The 17119-nt window shown below is 37.6% G+C and overlaps 2 protein-coding genes across 2 annotated transcripts in view; one reads left to right on the forward strand and one right to left on the reverse strand.

The window, feature by feature from the left end:
- Positions 1-650: 650 nt before the first annotated feature.
- Positions 651-2825, forward strand: aanat1 (arylalkylamine N-acetyltransferase 1). The gene is made up of 3 exons (XM_056246123.1): positions 651-1019; positions 1282-1436; positions 1582-2825. The coding sequence occupies exons 1-3, from the start codon at positions 866-868 to the stop codon at positions 1885-1887; spliced, it is 615 nt and encodes a 204-aa protein (XP_056102098.1). The 5' UTR covers positions 651-865; the 3' UTR covers positions 1888-2825.
- Positions 2826-3952: 1127 nt separating this feature from the next.
- The window catches only part of LOC130081162 (inactive rhomboid protein 2-like), a 134825-nt gene continuing 121658 nt past the window's right edge, over positions 3953-17119 (reverse strand). Inside the window, exons 16-19 of the mRNA XM_056246119.1 lie at positions 16724-16799; positions 16402-16502; positions 16093-16246; positions 3953-4436 (exon numbers count right to left, since the gene is read on the reverse strand). Coding sequence (XP_056102094.1) covers positions 4017-4436; positions 16093-16246; positions 16402-16502; positions 16724-16799 — 751 coding nt within the window. The 3' untranslated portion in view covers positions 3953-4016. The remainder of the gene's footprint in view (positions 4437-16092; positions 16247-16401; positions 16503-16723; positions 16800-17119) is intronic.

A 17119-nucleotide genomic window follows, 5' to 3' on the forward strand; every position in this document is an offset into this window, starting at 1 on the left:
TAGGCTAATAGCTCACCACATTAACATATTTGAGAAATAAATAAAAAACAAGCCTAAATAACCTACCGGTATATTTGCCCTACCGTTGATGATTCTGGATTTAGTTATTTTAAAGGGGAAATCTGTCGCTCCACTCCACTGTTAGACCGCTTTTATCGTGTATGTTAACATACAAAGTGGCTTTGAACTATTTTTGTTTGCAGAGAAAACATGGCTTCAATAACTAGCTGGCCATTTTTGTAAAAAAGTTACTTAAGGTTAATTATTTTACTATAGGCTATAGGCTATCACTCACAGTCGTTATGATTCTATTGTAGGCTACTGAATATAGGCCCGATGTGCCATAGGCTATGTCAGAATCACACTTGCTCGTGTGATAGCCTATTGCTTGCTATAACTCTGTACAGTCATTACCGGTCTTTATTGTAAATAACTCTAATCCACCAGCTTTGCTGTTTCACGGAAATGTAGACTACTGATCCATCAGCCCAAGTGAAGGTGATTTGTTTCTACAGGTAGGCGTACTGCTTTAATCCAGACTTTAGATGTCAGATATAGTTTGCCACTTTCGTTTAATAGGTGGGGGAAATGTTTCTAACCACCTCCAACGAGTTTAACAATATCTGCCTATTTACCATCAAATACACTCTCGCGGTTTCAGTAAACGTGATTAATGGTGAAATGGGGGCTGGTTTAAGGCTTATGGTGACTAATGGATCTTAAGCAGATGGATTGGTATAAATGCTCTTGGTACGCCTCTATAATTCACTTTTGACACAGCTCCTGGAAATCGAACACCTGTAAACGGCATTAGAATATTATTTATTTATTTAAAAGGCAAAAGAGATTTTTAAAAGCAACAGAAATGTCAGTAGTGAGCGCACTGCCTTTCCTGAAGCCCATCTACATGAGAGCTCCGATCTCCCCTGGCCGCCAGCGCAGGCACACGCTCCCGGCCAGCGAGTTCCGCTCGCTCAACACTGAGGACGCTATCAGTGTGTTCGAAATAGAGAGAGAGGGTAAGACAAAACTAACACTCCTATTATAACCATCAAAGTGTGTTATTCATTAATTTGGGGAACAGTGCTTTTCGTTACTTTGCTTAGTTTATATAGGCTATAACCATAATAATTATGTTTGTATTGAGTTAAAAATTAAATTTTATAAAATGCGTTTTGATATAATTAAATACTATATCCTACATTTGGTTACTATATTATTGAGTATATATATATATATAAAAAACATTTTTAACAGTTATTTTCTCGTTTTATCTCTCAGCTTTTATATCGGTGTCTGGGGAATGTCCTCTTCATCTGGATGAGGTCCGGCACTTCCTCACCCTCTGTCCTGAGCTTTCTTTGGGCTGGTTTGAACAGGGGAGGCTTGTTGCTTTTATCATTGGATCACTCTGGGACCAGGACCGCCTTACCAATGTAATCTAACCTTCAAATCATGTATTCATTATGGTCAGAAATAAATTATTTTTAAAAGTGTGTATTATTATTATTTAATCTTAACATATAGTTATGTTTCTTGTAATTGGTGCACATGATTTATTTTAGTTGTCTCTCTTAATAGGATGCATTGACCCTTCATAAGCCTCATGGGACTTCTGTCCACATCCATGTGCTGGCAGTCCACCGGACCTTCCGCCAGCAGGGAAAAGGATCAATCCTGCTGTGGCGTTACTTGCAGTATCTGCGCTGTCTACCATATGTCCGCCGTGCCGTGCTCATGTGTGAGGACTTCCTGGTGCCCTTCTACCAGAAATCTGGCTTTAAAGGGCAGGGTCCTTCTGAAATCACTGTAGGGCCACTTACCTTCATCGAGATGCATTATCCTATACGGGGACATGCATTCATGCGGCGTAACAGTGGCTGTTAAGGGATCACTAGTCATGTAGCTTTTTGGATCTTCAAAAGGCTAAAGTAGTGAAGCAGTGGGTGTGTTGAAGCAGCTTTTGGTTTGGTCTAGTGCTATTTGTGTCAACTTTTGTAATACTCGATCAGTATAGCAAAAATGGTTAGAAATATAATTTAAAAAAATAAAAAATAGAAAAAGGAAACATTGCAAACTGCATCCCACCCTTTTACCTAACAGTGATGGCTGAAATGTATTATTTAAATTCATCAAGTCAAACTTGGATATTTTTTTTCTCTCAAAGTCAGGTTATCTAATAGGTTTATATTATTGTTTATTTTGTATGCATTTCCCTAGATTACATTTTTTTTAATTACTCATGCACATTTTTAAATTCATGACAGATTTGTCTGTTGTGTTGTGAGATCGGAGGTCAAGGCTGAAAATACATGGCAGTGATTCAGCTGTAAACCTACTTTGGGCTACTTTTTGTGTTCAGTGTCTTGTGGCTGCTTTAGATGTGTGTCTGTTCAATGGAAGCATTAAAATAGCATCAACTGAACACTTTTCCACTGTGATCTCTTATGAAAAAAGCCACAAGAGAGCATACGCGTTGGCTGGTATTTCTGTGAGTGCCAATGTGACAAACGTTTAATATACAATCTGATAAACATGAAAAACTATTGGTTAGGCACCAGAACTATTTGATTTATTGATTAGAATTACTTGTTTACTCACTTCAAAGCAAAGGATTGAAGAGTTAATGTACCATGTACAGAGGTGTTGCAAAACAGAAATCATCACCTAAATGTGTCGGACAATTTGAGATGTTTAAGACTGGTTTCCATTGCCTTTCCCTGTAGAAATCCACCACATATGCCTCCACAGTCTTGAATCAAGACATCTATGATTTTGTATACATTTTGCAAGTAAAAATAAATAAAAGAATATATTTTTCAGAACGTTTGCTCTTTTCCCTTTTTAGATTAGTCCAAGTCATTGTGTAAATTTCTGTAGTCTTCACAGCATGACGATTCTGGTTTTAACATTGCTTTTATTTATTAAATAAGGCACAGAGAATTAGTCACATTTAAGCACTTTTTTTCTCACAAATTGTGAAAGACAAAAATATAAACATATTTGTTTCACAGGAAATAACATTCCCAAACTTATTTGTATTATTATTTGAAGCAATAGTTATTTGGTCCACCTCTAATCATGTGTACAAATACCTTCAACATAAAACACATTCCAGATTGTAAGATTGTCACTTCTGTTTTCTTTTAAGGCTCAAGTGCAGCCCTCAGTAAACAATGATGCACTGAATATCAAAAAGAACAGCAGCTGAATTTAACTTTGAAATTACAATAAATGGAGACAAAAGACCAAAACAATACATTCTGTTCCAAGGGAATGCACACATGATTTAATGCATGCAGTGCATCAATTAATATTAATAGCTGGTTGTCAACAACAGCTCCCCTTGTTCAATTCAAATGCATGCTTGCATCCAGGAACACACATACAGGAAGCTAGAGTTATCAACATTCAAACCCCTGGTGTGTTCATAAATGTGGAACTACATTACTAGCCTAGACAGAGATTTTCAGTTGTCTATAGAGGCACAAAAACCAAATGAAGAATATAGTATTTTGAATGTCACTGAGATTTCAACATAAAACCTTATTATTCATAGCCAGTTCAGTGAAATTACTCTGGCGTTTATTTAATTGCTCTGCAGTTCGGCAAACACAAACAGCCAAAGTAACAGGAAATTAACCTGTATGTGAATGGTTTTTTTTTTTAATACAGTTATTGTTAGTGTGAAGTTAACAGTTGCATATTTTTTTTAAAGTTTAAGGACATTTAAAAAGGGAGTATAAAGCTTTGGATGGACATTTAGTGTCAGATATTTGTAAATGAGTACAATACAGGCTTCAGTAACAACACATCATAGTTTACCTGCACACTATCAGAGATTTTCAGAACTGCTTTGGGAAAACACTGTGCATTCTAGGGGTTACAAAGGTGCTGAACTCCAAATTTAATATGGCATTATTTGCTGTCTTCCTCGATTTTATTTTTTTCATTGGGATTCAGCTTCCTTTCCCTTGCAGTCCTTGAAGATAGTTTTAGTCTACAAAAGAACAAAGCTAGTGTACCACATGATCAATGTCATAGCGTTCACAAAACTTGCTGGTAAAGGGCAAGCAGGTGAGATGCTCTAGCCAATGCCAGTTTATGGGGTAAATGTAGAACCAGACAATAAGTGAGGACACCAACCCCACATAGACAAGCAACGACAATAAAATAAGAGCTCGTTTGCGGTACTTGTCTAAGGTGCCAAACGCGACATACGGAAGGAAAGTAAAGGACAGCAGAAGACCACCGAGGAAGCCAAAGATGTGAGCAATATTGTCAATCCAGGGCAGAAGGCCACAGAAGAAAAGGAAGAGAACAATGCCTAATAGCTTCAGGAAAGCCTTCCATGGCTTTTCCAACATCTGCCAGGCCTGGAACAGCTCCACAAAAAGACAGGCTAACAAACCGAACTGAGATCCTGCTGGACCAACCTAGTAGAAGAGAAAGATTAAGAGAAAGATTATTCCTTCAAGGCACTTGATGCTAGTGGTGATGTAATCTTTCAATAAAATTTCAATGGGACATCACTCTTATAATTAAATATCTAAAGACAATTATATATATATATATATATATATATATACTATATATATATATAAACTGAAATATATGTTTAAGAAACATTTAAAGGAATAACTTAAAAAACTTTTAAAAAAGTAGAAAAAAAAAATTCCAAAACCTCTATGATTTCAGCTATTTATGTTTAATATAATGTTCATACATTTATTTTCAGTACACACCGAAAATCTTTCTTTCAACATCTTCACAATATCCAAGAACAACTTTGTTTGCATACATTTGAAGGCTCGGTGTAATCAACACCATATAAGGCAAAAGAGGAGGAGAAACTGCACACAGATTTCACTGATTCTTGCATGTACAGTATTGAGAGTGGTTTGAACATGCAGAACTGTGGAAAAGATACTTAAAACATATGTGCCCGGTTTCAAGGATAAGGCTTAAGCCTAGTCCCAGACTAAAATTGATATTTGAGCTGTTTTAACTGAAAGCTTGCACTGACATATTTTAAAATAGTTCAGTGCCATTGTTTTGTCTCAAGATGCACACTAAGGCACATAAAAGCTACTTAAATGTCCTAATTTAACTATGGCCTACTCCAGGCTTAATCTAAGCCTTGTCTGTGAAACCGGGCCATGGTGAACACAACAAATGAGCTATAGGCATACTTTTCTTACCCAACGTTATATAGTTTTAGAAAACAGTATATAGTGCACAAGTCATATGATGCATTGTAGAATTCTTTTTCTAGATTTGAAGAACTAGGGACATCAGTGGCCCCAAACAATCTTGGTTTCTTTCATTAAAGGTGCATTGCGCAACTTTTCATGTTAAAAATACCTGTTTTTCTATCCTATACATCCTTAAAGAACTGCCTGATGGGCTGAATGAGCCCTTCTCTGCGCACTGAGATTGCCTCTATAATCCTGTACAGTAAAATATATAAAGAGGGATTCGGGCTCGAATTTGAGACTGGGCGTGACGTCATGCGCGTTCACGCTCACCAGGCTATGTCTCGCAGGTTTGTGTATTCGCCGGCGCCACCATTCTCCGCATCAGCGAAGACAACTCCTGCGTCAAAGGTAGAAGATGGATTCAAAGAGACCGGCTTGTAGTCCATTCCAAACCCCAACGCAAACTCCACGTAAAGTAAAGAAAAGAAAAATTTTGTCTAGTGCCACCAAAAGGTCCAAATTGGAGTCAGACAGGCGTCGGAGTAAGACGAGAGTCAACCTCGGGAAGGCATTCAACAAATGGAGAGATCTCCGGTCTGCTCTTGGTCTCAAACGGGATCCTCAGTTGGCTTTTTTTCTTGATAAAACGGTAAGATATAGCCCAGTCTCTAATGTCTGATACGGCAAATCTATGACAACAAATACGATGAGTAAAATGTGTGATGCTTTAGCGTAAGCTATAAATGTACAATCAGATTTGGTTTTACTACCATTGTCAGTGAACAGGTTCATAAACTAATTGTCTTCGGAAGAATAGTACAACATAAAACATATCCCATAAAAGATGCTAAAGTTACCTATGTTTTTGTGTATGACCTACCGGTAGCCTTGTGTACTTTGCTAACATGATAAGGTGCTCATGTCCTTGACCAACAAGGAAGAACGCCGTTGCATTGGCTATATTTTCTTTTTCGTAAAAAATAGTAAATTGTTCCCGGGAATGTGAATTCGGCGGATTAGCCTGTTTGGCTTTTACAGTAACGTCATAGTGCCATTTGATTGTTTATTACCGTGAGACATTTGAGTGTACTTTGTTGACCAACTGTGTATGGTATGATTATTATTTTGAGCTTTTACAAAGTAATAACTTATATTGTTCATGAACGTGTTTCCATAATAATACACTCATAAGTGGATACAGTAAACACATAAAACAGTTCAACATACATGGAGATAGATGGAAACAAAAACCGAACTTTTCTACTACCCCCGTTTTCCCCTCACACATAAGTGTGTAATTTACTCAAATGCCTTTCCTTTCATATATTTAAAATGACTTGCAGATTTATAAATTTATTACCTCTGAAGACATTATGACTGTCAACAAAAGATTTGTGCGGCTGATGCTCTTTTGGTTATGAACAGCTCGTGCAAGCGTGCGTGTGCGTGTGATCCATGAGCGTGCACATCTCTGGTTGCAGTTTCGCTTGTCGCCAGAGGGGGCATAGTTCTGCAAAAACTCAGAAACCTGCGCTATGCACCTTTAAGAGATTTTAAAGACATCCAAAAACATGCCTTCCTTATTTAACACTCCTGATTCACATCATCAGCTTGTTAGGAGAGAGCTCCATGAACTGAATTGAGTGTATCAATCAGTATATCAGATAGATATACCGAGATATACAAAATGTGCAGAGCTGTGTGTCCTTAAGACCATTGGAAACCACTGTTCTCGGCAAGGGCTCTAAAGCATTGTTCTTTTTTTCTTAAATGGCAGATAGATATGTGTGTCATCATTGTAACGATGAAAATACACACCATGCTTTTTAAAAATAGACCCAAAGGGTAGTATCTACAAAGAAAACCAGATAGGACTAATAAAAATCTTGAGGGACCCCACAGTTTAGAGGACCAGAAGGCAAATGGAAATTAAAAATAAAACGTATTAAAGAGCAGTTCCTTAGAAATCCACATACTGCTCAAGGTGGGAGATAATGATACCATGCTATTGTGTCATTCTATTGTGGCACTGATTTCTAATAGAAATCTGTATCACCTGAATCAACAGTTAAAAATAACTCATTGAGGACTTTTAAAAACCCAAATGGAAAACTTAAAAATAGCATTTTTTTTTTTTAAAGGCCTGTAATTTAAGGATTCTAATCAGTCTAAAATTTTATTTCTGTTTTAATAGAAGCATGGATGAGAAAAGTATGCTTAACTATTTTTGTGTTTCATGGAACGAAAAAAAAAAAGGGTTTCAACCAACATGAACACAATGTTAATGTTTGGGTGAATTATCCCTTCAAAGACCAATGTTTAGATAATTAATGTGACTTCCTGTTACATTCTCACAGCAGCTTTAGTCTCTGATGTTATCTTGCTAATGGAAATGTTTCAGACATTTTTAATGGTTTGGCCACTATTAAAGCCTTGTTATTATGTCAAATGGTAGAGAAACAAAAGCGCTGAGTGTCAAGCAGGTGCATAAACAATGAATCAGATAACAAAGCTGGTCTGAATCCGAGCGCAGACGTGCCTTTTTTAATTTTTTATTAATGCTTGCCACTACAGGGTCAAATATGAATCCATTTAGCCATTTTCAACAATCAGTTGATGTAACCATTTGGTATGATGAGAATGAAATGCTGAAAAAGGAATCTGCTACAAATTATGAGAAAATATAATTTTGAATAGACACACTGGCCCATTATTTGCACACTTTTCTTAAAAGTAAAAAAATCCTTTCAGTTAATTTAGATAGTGGAAGTATCTACCTGCTATATAATAACTATGACTCCAAGGCTTTTATCTTTCTAACTGATTGGATTTGATCATCGATTTGCAAAGCTTGTATTATATTTACTAGAGCAAAGACTGTTTGGCAGTGTTTTGACAAAGAGTGTTCCATGTTTGGCAGTATGGATTATCAGAACTGGTAAATAGCAGCCCTAATACACGCAATAATGAAAAATCCATTGCAGAGACTACTTGTTGTGACCCGATTAGAATGACGTCAGGGCTTGCTTGGGCAGTTGGCTAATCTGAGATATCTTACCTTTCCACAAGGCCAGGAGAAGATGAGTGAGACAGGAAACATGCTCTCTCTCTCTCTCTCTCTCTCTCTCTCTCTCTCTCTCTCTCTCTCTCTCTCTCTCTCTCTCTCTCTCTCTCTCTCTCTCTCTCTCTCTCTCTCTCTCTCTCTCTCTCTCTCTCTCTCTCTCTCTCTCTCTCTCTCTCTCTCTCTCTCTCTCTCTCTCTCTCTCTCTCTCTCTCTCTCTCTCTCTCACACACACACACACACAAATTCTCACACTCACACACTCGCAGCAGGATTCCATGCCCGTCACACTTCAGGGAGGAGCTCTGTCGCAAAGGTGTGAGGTATCAGACAGGAGTGTGAGTAAGGTCAATGAGATTACATTGCGAGGGAGAACGGATCCAACCCCTTAAGAGTAATGTCCTTTGTGTTGCTAACTTAAAGGCAGGGTAGGCAGGTTTTTTCTAAAACACTTTTTCCCAAATTTGTTTAAACTGTCTTTATATACCAATACATATTTAAAATGTAAGTACTCTGAAAAAGAGAGTATAAAAATCGAGTGTCTGTAGTCCTCTCAGGGCTGCAATAAACACAGCTACTTATTCCATTCGGAACGAATGAAATGATTGGTTTGGCGACTTTCACTCTCCCCTCGCTACCATGGTTACCACCCCTGCTGCTACAGGAGCTGCCCACATGCGCACACTCTAGCTGACTAGTTGACTAGCTCGTTACCGAATCAAACTCAATAGGAGCTGGAGGACGCGTTTACCAGCGCCAAGCGGAGAGGAGCGCAGTGCAAAATACGTAACTTTATCATTATGAATATAAACAAATAACATGGCTGTTAGTACTCACTATCAAGCTAGCATATCGATACTGGTAAAGTTTAAAATATATTGTGTTTGATTCGGTAACGAGCTAGTAACATAAGGCAAAGCTAAAAACAGGTTGCATTGATACACGTTTTCCCGTTACCATCAGTTACACTGTGATGAAGGTGAATTTCGTGTAAGATTCATAACATATACGGTGTTTTGCATGTAATAGCTTCCACGATGTAAGCCTCTCCTCTTCCGAAATGAGCGAGTCAACCGAGTGCGCGCAAGTGGGCAGCTCCTGTAGCAGCAGGGGTGGTAGCCATGTTAGCGAGGGAGAGTGACAGTCGCCCAGCCAATCATTTCATTTGTTCCGAATGGAATAAGTAGCTGTGTTTATTGCAGCCCTGAGAGGACTACAGACACTCGATTTGTATACTCTCCTTTTCAGAGTACTTACATTTTATATATGGTCGCGCCCTTCATAACGCATATGATAAACTGTAGTTTGGCTTCCGCCATTGTCCCAGCAGAATTAAAAACAGCTGCGGTGACCCCCATTCTTAAAAAAAACAGGCCTTGACCATCTAAACATGGGCAACTACAGACCAATATCCAATTTAACATTCTTAAGCAAAATCCTTGAAAAGGTTGTTGCTTCACAATTGCAATCTTATTTGGATATAAATGGTCTTTTTTAAACTTTTCAGTCAGGTTTTCGCCCATCTCACAGCACTGAAACTGCTCTTCTGCGTGATGTTAACAACATTCTTTTGTCCATCGATTCAGGGTTGATAAACATCTTGATGCTCCTCGATCTAAGCGCCGCCTTTGACACAGTCTGCCACGAATTACTTATTTCTCGGGTTTCTGATATTGGCATCACTGGTTCCGCTCTTTCCTGGCTCATTTCCGATATCAGCGACAGAAAGTATTATATCAGCATACAAGGTCATAGTTCTGCCACTGCTTCACTTACACAGGGTGTTCCTCAAGGTTCAGTTCTTGGTCCACTATTGTTCATCATCTACATACATCCACTTGGTAACATCATACGCAGGCATGGACTTCAATTCCATTGCTATGCTGATGACATTCAAATTTATCTCACCACCAGCTCTGATAGGCCATCCCTGCCTGACTCACTCACTGCATGTATCAGGGACATCAAGCACTGGATAAAAAAACTGAGATATTAGTGATCGGCTCTGCTGCCTCAGTCAAAAGTATGGACCAGTCCTTTTATATTGATGGAGTTCATGTTAAGCCTTCGTCATTGATTCGCAACCTTGGTGTCTTATTTGACTAAACTCTATCTTTTGGCTCTCATATTTCTTCTCTTGTCAAAAACTCTTTCTTTCATCTTCGCAATATTGCCCGTCTACAATCTTCTCTCAATTTAGCTGATGCTGAAACCTTAATTCATGCACTAATCACATCACGGCTAGATTATTGCAATGCTTTATTTCTTGGTCTGCCCAAAAAACTTATTGCAAGACTACAGTACGTTCAAAACTCAGCAGCAAGAGTTCTCACCTCCACCAGGCGTTCTGCTCACATTACTCCTCTGCTTCATGACCTTCACTGGCTACCCGTGGCATCACATATCCACTTTAAGGTTTTGCTTTTAACGTTTAAGGCATTAAACGGTCTTGCACCCCCATATTTGCCTGATCTACTTTACACCTACCGCCCTGCACGGTCTCTCAGATCAGCTGAACTTGGTTTATTGTCCATCCCCCGTTTCCGGGTTGTCTACAGTATTTAATTATGGAATTCATTACCCCTTACACTTCGAAATATCTCATCTGTGGCTACATTCAAAACTCAGTTAAAAACATATCTATTTAACATGTATTTCGTTTAATGTGACTGTATGTATCCTATGTGACTGTAATGTTTGTGTAAGTGTATAAATGTATCGTAAATTGCAATGTAAAGCGACCTTGAGCTACGGAAAGGCGCTATATAAATAAAACTACTTCTGTCTGTGATTACATGAATTCTGGATTTCTTCATGTAATCACAGACTTGAAGGTGAGATCAGGGGCCATATGTATAAAGCAACTCAGAGTAAAATTTTAGTCTTAAGTCTGTAAAAATTCAAAGAATTACATAATTTTACTCTTATTCCTAAACTTAAGAATAAGTGTGATTCATAAAGTTTCCTAAGTGTCAAGACTAGGTCTCAGCTCCTAAATTATTTAAGAGTGCTGGAGAGGTATCCTAACCTAGTTAGGAGTAACAAGATGGCAGCAGAGAGGAAATATGATGTACTGGAGTTAAATGATGACGTAGTTGATCAAACGATAAAAGTTTGATCATCAAGGAATACTTTTTGTAACTAACCTTTAAGAAATTTTATAGCAATGAAATTAAATGAAACTAAGAATACATTTTTGGCGTCTGTAAAAATGCAGCAGTGCACCGGTGATGACTTGAGCTCATCATCATTTCACAGTATGCAGGGTCTGAAATAGCACTATTGTGACTAGGTTTTTAAGATTGGAACCAAACTTTGGTTCCAATCGTTCTTCAAAATATCTTCCTTTGTGTTCAGCAGAAGAAAGAAACTCATACAGGTTTGCAACAACTTGAGGGTGAGTAAATGATGACAGAATTTTCATTTTTGGGTGGAGTATCCCTTTAAAGCAACACCATGTGATTTTTCCTCAGCGGTCGCCCTACAGGTTGGAAGCAGAATTGTCCATTACTGCTGTCGTAAATAATTTAGCCGGCTCTCTCTCTCTCTGCCGTGCTCGCGCTATGTATGTTATGCGAGCAGTATGTTCTGTCTCGCATGCGCGCTCTAGATTCCGGCAGATCTGAACTAATTTGCGGGCATCAGGGAGACGCAGGAGACTCCCGGGAGACTTGGGATGTCTGCAATGGCCACAGACAATTTGAGGAAGTGGTGGGGGAAGTGACGTATGCCGTAAAGCAGTCGAATTTTGTAGTTCTTTTTGTGCACGGGTTCCTACCCGAAACCCGAAGTTACATAGTGCCAGTAAAAGCGATACAGACCACGTCAGGCTATGGCAGACGTGTCATTTAACTTATTTTAAGTCGATGTACCATCACAAGGGTCTTGGAAATATATTATGAAGGTTGAAAAACTACATAGTGTTACTTTAAGAGCATTTCTTAGAAGTTTTATACATACGGGCCTAGATCTTGGTGTGGAGCAATACCGGCTGTTGTCAGACTCCTTGTGCATACAAAAATCTCACTGGATTATTACAATTAATGGCAAAAGGAATGTTTGAAAATGTAAACTGATATATCCTACAGACACACTACAGCAAAATAAATAACTGGCTTAAAACCATTTTTTGGGGGTGAAAATACTAACATGCCTAAGACTTTTGCACAGTATTTACTCAACGTAAATGTTTACGCAGCATGGATTGTTTCACCTAAATTTCCGCATTAGGACTGAGCAACTTTCAGGTGAAATTGTGATTAACTGGAGTGTTCAATCAGATAAAGGCTGTTGGCATTTATATACTGTACACTACCGGTTAAAAGTTTGAAATAATGATTTTTAATGTTTTTCAAAGAAGCCTCTTATGCTCACTAAGGCTGAATTTATTTAATTAAAAATACATTTACAATATAAATAAAATATTATTACAATTTAAAACTGTTTTCTACTCTAAAATGCAATTTATTTCTGTGATAGTAAAGGTGAATTTTCAGCAGCCATTACTCTAGTATTCGGTTTTACATTATCCTTCAGAAATCATTCTAATATGCTGATTTGGAGCTCAATTATCAATTATTTGTACATATTATTATATGATATGTACAATATTGAAAACAGTTTATCTATTTATATTTATTTAGCCCATTTTTATTTAACTTTATTGTACTTTGTGTTTTTTGTTCAAACAAACTCAGCATTCAAATTACTTTTATTCTACTACAGAGTTCAAATAAATATTGCTCTTTAATCTATTACAGCACATTACTGTAGAGATTTACAAATTTTTACTAACCTCTGTCAGAACAGGCAAGTCAATTGAAATGGGAACACTGGAAACAAGTTATGAATGAATGAGTGAGTGAGTGAGTGAGTGAGTGAGTGAGTGAGTGAGTGAGTGAGTGAGTGAGTGAGTGAGTGAGTGAGTGAGTGAGTGAGTGAGTGAGTGAGTAAGTGAATGAATGAGGTAAATATACATATAGCACATTTCCTATGTACTACTGTACACCCAAAGTGCTTCACCAGTATGCAGCATACACTTGGATGATGTGACAGCAGACACAGTGCAATGGCTCACATCACACAGTGCTCTCATCACACACCAGCTATAGGTGGAGGAGAGAGAGTAGTTTTCAATAATCTCTTTTATCAAGAATTTATTATATCAAGAAAAGAAATATGAAATAATATACTGAAGGATAAAGTGCGAAATGTATCATCAGATAATGAGGATGAGAAGTATGCAGGTAATTCACCCCAAGTCAGGACATTGTATTTTGGGATACAACATTCCACACATTGTGTTGTAGTTGTACACTATACTGCAAATATTACCAGGACTTCCATGATTCAAAATTTACTATGCACAGTATACTGTAGAATACAGTATATACTGTAGAAATAGATTAGTACGCTATTCTGCACATAGGCAATTATCTTCTGCAGAAGTTAATTGATGCAGTGATCTCACTTCCTGTATAAGCTGCTTCTTTTTTTAGATCTGCAAGCTCAGCAATGCTTTTTAATATCTCATAACCATCACTAATCCATTCCTTACAAGAGGAGTGCATTCCAACTTTCCGTTAGCATATGAGAGTGGAGATAAGAGCCTGGATTAGCCAAGGACTAATTAGAAGATGACACACATCGATCACCAGATCTACCTGACACTGAGACAAGAAGAGAACAACAAGGGCGTGCAGTCCCAGAGTGGAGGGTGAACAACTTCGTATACTGGGCATCTTCAGAATGTCTTGGTAAGAGTGGTGTAAATAGACAGACAACTGTCAAACGCAGTGCTGAAATTTGACCTGTAACCAACCCTCAGTTCTCTAGTATAAACATGTTTGGGAAATGAGAAGAAAAAAACCCAGAGCAGGACTGGGATCACCGTAAATCCCCAAGCTCTGGGTCAACCCCACTTTAGAAGTTTGTGGGTAACCGCCTTGCCCACAAATCTGTCAGGAAGTACAGCAGCACTGTAACCCGTCAACACCTAATTTATAAATCTCTCTTTAATAATTCTTTATTAATATATCAAATCCATCAGCAGTGACTGAGCCTCATACTCCTGCATACTGCAAACTACATTATCATCAATACTGGTGGCAGCAGAAGATGGGATTGAATTTCCAGACTTCCAATAAATCTCTTGCTTTCATATTCTTCATCCTGAGAAATATGAAATAGTGTACCTGAAACAACATGTCAAGCAGTGACGGCAGCACTATTTAGGTGAACTGCCATTCAGATTGTGAAAAAAAGCAACTGAAATATTCACTTTCCATTATACATTCATTTTAATCTAAAACCTTCATGTAGAAAAAAAAATGCTCCTCCATGTTATTTAGCAAATACCTAATTTCAAACTTTGTTGTTACATTACTTGTTTGGGGTTCTTTGTTCTTATTTTTGTTTTCCCCCATCACTGGGAATTTAATCTATAGAAGCTGATGACTTGGAAAAAGATCGGATTGGAATTCCAATTAAAATGTGGACAACTGAAAAATTGCAAACAAGGACAAATATTATACATATAAATATGATAATATTAGAATTGAAATAGTGGAATGCATATGGTGTGAGTGTTGGTCTGTTTCGTTATGCTTTTTCTTTAAACTCTAGATTGAACAGGTTTGTCAGTTTTATCAGATTTGTGAAGGGGAGCTAAGGTTACATGAGGTTGAATAAGGACAACTAGAGTGGCTTTAGGTTACTTGATTAGACCATTGTGCAATTAAAGTAAAGGCCAGAAAGGAAGGGTTAGAGGCAGAGAAAAAATGCAGCAATAGAGGAAAGGTAGAGATACCTAAATAGAGATGGTCCACTGGGGGGAACCTTTTCCTCCAGACAGGGTTATTTATTTCACACAGTAATCCCAAACAGCTTCTCGAGTAAATTAATTAAGCTTCTATATTTGGCAGGTTTCAATGGGGGCACATTCCTCTTCCCTCTTCTTTTCTTTCCTCACTTTCTCTCTCCCTCACTTTCTCATTTGCCAGATTTTCTGTTTCTCTTTCTCTCTCCATCAAATAAATAAATAAATAAATTAATTAATAATAAAAAAACTGACCATCTTACAGTAAGAATTAACAGTCTTCTTTTTTTCTGCTTAAAGGTACACAAGTAATTTGCAGATAAGAAAAATAAATAAAATTAAGAAACGTCAACAATTAAAGAAATGTATAGGTAAATTTAAGACTAAGAATACGAGGTTACACTTTTACTCCAAAGGGAAGTGAACAGAAGTTTATCAAAACTAAATGATTTTTCTGGGTCATTTCAAGTTAAGCATTCTGGCAATTGCCATAGACAATACATTTCAACTATGGGGCAATGCCTGTCAGAGAGTATAGAAGCAGGAATGTGAAGGTCATTTTTATTAGAACACTTATAATAACGTAGATACAGTATATTGCCAGGTATATACAAGGATACCATGAATATGATATTCATGATGTCATTGCATATACAGTACCAGGCAATATTTCGCATTTACCAGCTCTACATGATCATGACAAGAATTGAAAGACTGGATGTAACTTTGCACAGAAATATTACAAGCAATATTATCACACAGTTTAAGTCATATAGGCATAGTTTTGAAAATGTGTTTAATGTGTTTTGGCTCATAGAATTTTATTGTGTGTCACTTTAAATGCCTTTTTAGTTTGTTTTAACTAAGCAAGGGACAAATCGGAATGCCAGTGATGTTTTTGACAGAGCTTAAAGAAGTATTAAATCTGGAACATTCTGTAATGGTAGTATGTGTTTGCATAGGGTCATTTTAATCCATTAGGTGAAGTTTAGCTGTGCTGGGCTCTTGTGCCATACCTCTGCTCTGTATGGTAGGAAGAGGGCGCTGGCAAGGTTTCCTGTAATACCACTGAGAACGTAGATGATGGAAATGCGTAACCAGCCTGCTAGTTTCTCCAGGTCTCTAAGTATAGTCATTTGGAAGATCACTGACACCAGGCAATGTAGTAAACTAAAGAACAATCACATGAGCATGGGTCAAAGAAACTGTCAATACCATTGTGTTAAGTGTCAAATCTAGTAATAGTCTCAGTCTGCCTCTCCTTCCATGTATAGACATGAGAAAGAGTGCAAGAGAAAGAATGAGTATAAAGACCTAAACCTTACCCAGCATGAAGAAAAAGGGAGAGCCACAGTCTATAGAACTGATCTGGGACACTGGGGTTCAGGAATGGCAGCAACCCACACACATCATCCAGGCAGTGGACCTGATGATGTATGAAAAATGTAGTGGGCTGGATGATATGATGTACAACAACAAAAAATGGTCTCCATTTTCCAGTATTACCATTTAATTCTGTCCAGAGAAGTCTATTTTCAGAAAAAAGTGAACCACAGAGCATTTTTAAGTTAAGCTTTTAAAAACCTGTCCTGTTGTCTTAATTTTGATGGCTGGGCTAAAAATTATGTTTTCAATGTAAATGGATACCTGTGAACAGAGTGTAGCCTCCTCATGGAAATATCCACGCATGAATTGGCAGTACTCCCAAGTGGTAATTTCACATCTTGATAAATGGATAAAAATGGAGCAGATTTGAATAAAGATTATAAAATTTGACTGTCAGATAATGAGGCACCTGATGCAACTTCACCCAAATATTTAATGTTTTTTTTCATTTGTCATTCCAGACCAATTTTTCCCACCGCTGAAAATCTTTCCATCTAAGCTCTCAAATTGCAATTGCGTTTACATGCATTGAAATAATATGATTGGAGAACAGTTGTGGATGACAAGATTAGAGTAAACATAAATTTTAGTTTGTTTCTGACACAAATACTATTATTGTACTTTTTGTCATTTCTGGAGCTCATCAGCACTGGTCCT

Source organism: Rhinichthys klamathensis, unplaced genomic scaffold (genome assembly GCF_029890125.1).
Source record: "Rhinichthys klamathensis goyatoka isolate OS25496 unplaced genomic scaffold, OSU_Roscu_1.1 h1tg000036l_1, whole genome shotgun sequence".
Classification (NCBI taxonomy): domain Eukaryota; kingdom Metazoa; phylum Chordata; class Actinopteri; order Cypriniformes; family Leuciscidae; genus Rhinichthys; species Rhinichthys klamathensis.